Source organism: Oxyura jamaicensis, chromosome 2 (genome assembly GCF_011077185.1).
Source record: "Oxyura jamaicensis isolate SHBP4307 breed ruddy duck chromosome 2, BPBGC_Ojam_1.0, whole genome shotgun sequence".
Taxonomy (NCBI): domain Eukaryota; kingdom Metazoa; phylum Chordata; class Aves; order Anseriformes; family Anatidae; genus Oxyura; species Oxyura jamaicensis.
This window is the reverse complement of record NC_048894.1, coordinates 3,731,527-3,737,308: the sequence shown is the minus strand read 5'-3', so window position 1 is coordinate 3,737,308 and position 5,782 is coordinate 3,731,527. Positions and strand designations below refer to the sequence as shown.

General features: G+C 34.1%; 1 protein-coding gene across 14 annotated transcripts in view; it reads left to right on the top strand.

Annotated features, from left to right (window-relative positions):
- Positions 1-5,707, top strand: part of ADCYAP1R1 (ADCYAP receptor type I) — a 143,147-nt gene extending 137,440 nt beyond the window's left edge. For 10 of the 14 annotated variants that reach the window (XM_035317121.1, XM_035317134.1, XM_035317129.1 and 7 more), the window contains 3 exons: positions 3,565-3,694; positions 3,899-3,940; positions 5,441-5,707. In XM_035317121.1, coding sequence (XP_035173012.1) covers positions 3,565-3,694; positions 3,899-3,940; positions 5,441-5,650 — 382 coding nt within the window. In that variant the 3' untranslated portion in view covers positions 5,651-5,707. The remainder of the gene's footprint in view (positions 1-3,564; positions 3,695-3,898; positions 3,941-5,440) is intronic. The other 4 variants (XM_035317132.1, XM_035317131.1, XM_035317125.1 and 1 more) reach the window with 1 other exon arrangement.
- Positions 5,708-5,782: the final 75 nt, after the last annotated feature.

Sequence of the window (5,782 nt, the reverse complement as noted above, 5' to 3'; positions counted from 1 at the left end):
TTTTGTGCCAGAAATGAAAATCTCAGTACGCATCCACTGCTTTTCAAGCCATTAGTCTGAAGACATGACTTATACATGGGAAAATAAAATCAATTATTGTGTCTAAGTTTTGCCTCAAGTCTTCCAAAGTCCTACAGACCCATTTAAGCTTCCAGATAAGATATGTACCTGTTACGGTACATATCTACAGACATTCACGAAAGTCAAGTTAATATGTTAACATCCTTTTGATAAAATAGATTCTCTGGCTTATTAAACAGGAGATCTACTAAGCATACTACTGATGGTGACATCCTTTATCTTCTTGGATTGCTGTTTATCTTTCTATTTGAAATATTGTCACTAAAACTTTTTGCACATATTCACCACCAAGTTAGGACCAAATAGATGGAATTCCTCTGATCTAAACTTTACAAGTCTTTTATCACAATTTATGTCACAAACCTAGTCTAAATCCCCTTTACAGTAAATAGAGAAACATGGAGATGACATTTAAAGGACTTAGGGAGAGACGATTCATCTTAATACATAAGTGCCTGTTATTCTTTATTGACAATAAAGGGAAAACACAAAAACTCAAAGCCTGTGGTTTTGAAGATCTTTTGCATCATTTGACAGTCTGTGATAGTCTCCAAAAAGTTGAATGATAAAAGTCTCCAAGCACAAGGCAACAAACTGTTTGCCAGAGTACAAGTTATTGTGTATTTTATCCTTATCTTAATAGCACAGTGCTATAAAATCTGTCAAATCTTATGTAAATTCACATATTATTATTATTATTTTTTTTTTTTTTTTTTTTGAGCTACACAACTTTGCAGTTAGGTCAATAGAAGCAGCTAGGGAGAAAAGGTTTTGCAGATTTTCTTACAGTTATATCTGCAGATTGTGAATCTAGAGATATATCTTTGCTGTCACATTCAAAGAAGCTGGAAGAACTTATTTAGACCATTTACAACTCATTGGTCCTCGTTGCCTGTAACATAGCATCTCTCTCTTTCTCTCTCTTTCTCTCTCTTTCTCTCTCTCTATTTCACTTGAGCAGTAGTTACTGCATTTGTTTCGATAATAGCATAAATTTGTCTTCTAGAATCATGTCTTGAAATGCAGAATATGATCACACTAGAACATTTAGTAGAAATTGCTTGGAATTCAATTCAACGATGTAATATGGTGTGTATTTTCATTTCCAGTTCAAGCCTGGTTGTGTCCCATGTAATATGCACAGACATTTCAGGAGTCCCCTGAATAGGTGTGGATGTGCAATGGCAAAATAGACATGGTTGCTCCAGAGACAGGTCAAAGTTAGATGACCTTTCTACTTTCTGCTAGATTTATTATAAGGATGTCTTTCTATAATTTCACTTGGTTAAGGAAACACACTCAGGAATGAGATAAAATAAGAGACACCACTACCTGTGTCTTTTTGGACTAAATTTATGGAAAGTTCATATTCTATTGGAATGTGCATTCCATACTATTGGAATCTGATTCTTAAGCTGTTTTTTAAGGAAAATGACAGATGGAAAATAGAATGCCAGCCTCAATATATATATATATATATACATTTTAAAAAAAATATATTTTTTTTATACACTTTTTTTTTTTTTTTTTTTTTGGTAAGTAAACTTGAAATATTCCTTTACCCTTTGGAATGTAAGCAAGGTTTTTCTACACCTTTGGAGAATATACCTGTTCCAAACAGTCTGTTTAAAATTCATTGAGTGATTATTGTCCTCAAAACACTCGGGTCTGTCCCCTGTGTTCCTTTGTCTGAAAGAATGTGGGAAGAAAAGAGGATGGCCTTGTCTTGGAAGGCATCCTCCACATTGCACTCTTGAGAATTTCACTATATTCTTATCTTTAACATCTTCATTTCACCATTGCACATATACATATCGGTCTCACAGCTGCTGCTTTGTCTTTCTTCCTAATATTTTCAGAAAAACACAGTTCATCATCATCTGCACAACCATTAGTAATAGCTTAAGTTTTTCTTCCTGTTAAAATCTTATTTTCCTCTCTATTGATCTTAATCATATAGAAATTTCAGGATGTGCTACTTCTTACATTTCATGTATATTCTTCATGACTCCTATGACACTACTGAAGACAACATCTCAGATAAGTTGATGATGACATTATATTTCAAGATCTTACAAACTAATTTAATAATTAATTAAATATAATTAATGCCAGAAAAATGGCTATAGAGAAAATTCTGCATCTTTCCCAAAAGTAATCCCCTATGACTGCAGTGAGATACACCATATTAATTCACAATATTTGAATCAAAATAGCATTTATCATTGATTGTTATTGACATTAAACCTGAATAAAAAGCATAACAGAACTTTAGAAATGATACTTATTTCTCCTGTTTACAATCTTCATTTGATTTCTTTGTATCCTATTGGTAGTTGAAGACACTATTAAATTCTTTACAAACTTTATTTTTTATGGAGATAGCATTATTCTATAATCTTTCCTACAATATTTGCATTCCTTTTCATTAATCTGACTGCATACTCATAAAGGACTAGAACAGACCTTGAAACTTCTTAATCCATTGTACTGGGTCACTCCTGTATAACTTACTTATTTTAGAGGTCACCAATGATGAAGGCTTTGTACTATCTTTATCAACCCATTTCAAGGTTTTCTTCTTTCTCTAGTTAAAATACTTTTGGCCAATGTCTAATGTGATATTTTGCAAGAACTATGCTCTGTGATTTGTGGGGTCTTTCACGAAGACTTGAGATTTAATCTGCATCTGACTAATGAATCGTGCTTTTAGTAACATCTCAAAACAAAGTCTGTGATATGTTTATCACCACTAGTGCACAACGTCTGACACAGGGACATTAGCAATGCGCTGATGTCCCATTTGAACAGGATATGTTCAAAGAGTTCTTGGAGATATTAAATAAGTCTTCATTTTCAGTAAGAAAACCACATAATTTTAAGGATATTATAGAGCATGTAATAAGCCAATTCAAAATAGTCTGCAATATCCTGCATAGATATGAGACTGAAAATTTGAATTTAAAAACAGCATGGAGCTCTTCCAAAGGTCTTTATGGTTTTATAAATTTCCTTGTCCTCCATCTATTTCCTTAACTTATTTAAGAAAATCAGTAACGTTTTTTCCTCAGAAAAAACCCTACACCGGAATTATGCAATTATATGAGAGGTTTATAATTGTTTTATGGTAGCAGTTTGAATCCCATGCCAAGATTACCTTTCTCTTGTTTGGCAATGTAGGAAAAAAAAAAAAAAAAAAAAAAAAAAAAGTTTATAATAATATAAATCAAAATAACAGTACAGAGTATAACATATTACTAATGTGTTATAATTGTACCATTATGAAGAAATGGAAGCAAACTACAGTGTGTTTAAAATTACTGTTAGGGAATAAATGGGGATCTATTTTTTTTGTTTAAATATATAGTGTATGTATTTCCTGAAAAGGAAGCAACAAAATAGATTCTGTGTTTTCTTCTTTAATTAAAGCACAAGTTGTTTATTACAAGGCTGCATTAAAGTTCTTTCACTCTATTACAACAGGAGACTGGCTCGCTCTACGCTACTGCTTATCCCCTTGTTTGGAATTCACTACACGGTGTTTGCTTTTTCTCCTGAAAATGTCAGTAAGCGGGAGAGACTAGTGTTTGAATTGGGACTGGGATCTTTCCAGGTGATTATACAGTGAATTCTGCTTTTGTTAAAAAGAAATCTCTGTTCATTATAATGACTATGCATGCACAGTTCTCAGACCATGTGTTTATTCATTTATGTATATGATTTGTGCACAAAGATTTGGGGTTTTGTTTGTTTATTAAACTTCATCTGTTTTCCAGCATTTCCTGAAGGATTTTTTTTTTCTCTCCTGTTTACCTAGGGTTTTGTTGTTGCTGTTCTCTATTGTTTCTTGAATGGGGAGGTAAGACCTTTAATATTTACCCTCCCTCACCGTCACCATTCCAATTTCCATCTCCATCCCATTTCCTTGTAGGACTGTTATTCTAATTTCTCCCTGTAACTCATCATCTACATATTTCCTAATACCTTAGTGTGAATTTCACAATATCTCAACAAAAGAAGGAGGATGTGTGATGTCTTTATCAAAACAAAACATTGGCCTTGCCAAAAATGATGGCTCAGATTAATGTTCTCTAACAGAGGTAATTATTTTGTTAAGCGACTCGTTTCTCAGGAGTCCTTCTGGAGTCAACAGAGAGAGAAACACCTTGAAGGAGAGACTCAGACCTTAGCTAATCTGACTCATTCTCTGCAATTACCTATATCATCTGATTAACTATAAAAATATCACTAAGAAAGACGGTTCCTAATTTAGGAATCTTATTTGAGTGTCCAGTACTATGAGGAATGAATCCAGACAAGTCAGGCCAAGTGAGTAAGTCACTCAGACTTCTCACAAGATGAAGATTGGACAACTTTGTGTTACCTGACAAATCCTTTACCTGCAAGTACAGGATAATGTAGTTTTAATATAGTTTTTTACTGCTTTCAGTAGTAAAGTAAGATCACTCTTACCTTTACTACAGTTCTACTCGATATTGAAGGCCTAGGAAAAATTAAAGTTGTAGAATGAGATTCAAGTGTGCTTAAGTGTTGAAATATTCAACAGCTTACTGGGGTAACGGCGGACTGTCTTTGTAACCTAGAGAAAAAAAATAGAAATAAAAATAAAATAAAAATAAAAATTAGAAGGTCTTACTCAACAGTGAATATTTAGCACAGGTGCTAAATATTCATTATCTTATGGATATGTGGAATTATCTTCCACAGATGTCTGTTAACCTGACTATAAAAAGACCAGTTCCTCACTTAAACTTCTAACTTCTGACTATCTACATAAATAAATAAACATTAAAAAAGATGAATCGATGAATCATACCCGAGACACTCTATCTTGGTTTAATTCAGTGGGGTTACACTAGTTTATATTGGCCAATTTCATTCTACAGTTTTTTTAAACACGACAACTGTAGAAGTGATAATAGGGAAAACTTCATCATTGTTCATTTTCTAATTGGACTTCTGACAAGGGATTGCTTTGCTATGGGTGATTTACTCTGCCCATGAGAAAAGGTCATGGGAAAGGAAGGTTTCATAGATGTACATGGATGCAAGAACTGTTGTCTACCGAGAGGTGAGCTGAAAGCAGAAGGCAAAGTTTTCTCTGGGCTGCTCCTAAGTTATCTGTAGTCAGAGACACTGAATCCAGGCCGTTGCTGCCACTGCATGCCTGGCATTCTTCATACACACAGAAGTCACCTTAGATGAAGTAAGGAGATGTTATCGCCATTAAAATTGTTCTGTCATTTTTTTCTTTTTCTTTTTCCTTTTTTTTTCTAAGCTTGATAATTTGTCAGCATGTCCTCGAGCGGCTAAGTACATAAAAAATGACCTTTTGAAGTTTCTCCCTAAAGGTGCAATCAGAAATAAAGAGAAAATGGAGGAGCTGGAAAGTCAACCGGTATTTTGCTGTGGATTTCAAACATCGTCATCCTTCTCTAGCGAGCAGCGGAGTGAACGGGGGGACACAACTCTCCATTCTGAGCAAGAGCAGCTCTCAGATTCGGATGTCCAGCATAAATGCGGAGAATCTAGCGACATGAGCAGCTAAGGAAAACAAATCAATAAACAAGCAAACCAAAAACCACCCCTTTAAAAAGAAAACAAACATAGTTTTGCTGGTGGTACAGGTTTTTTTTCCTTTCCTTTCCTTTCCTTTCCTTTCCTTTCCTTTCCTTTCCTT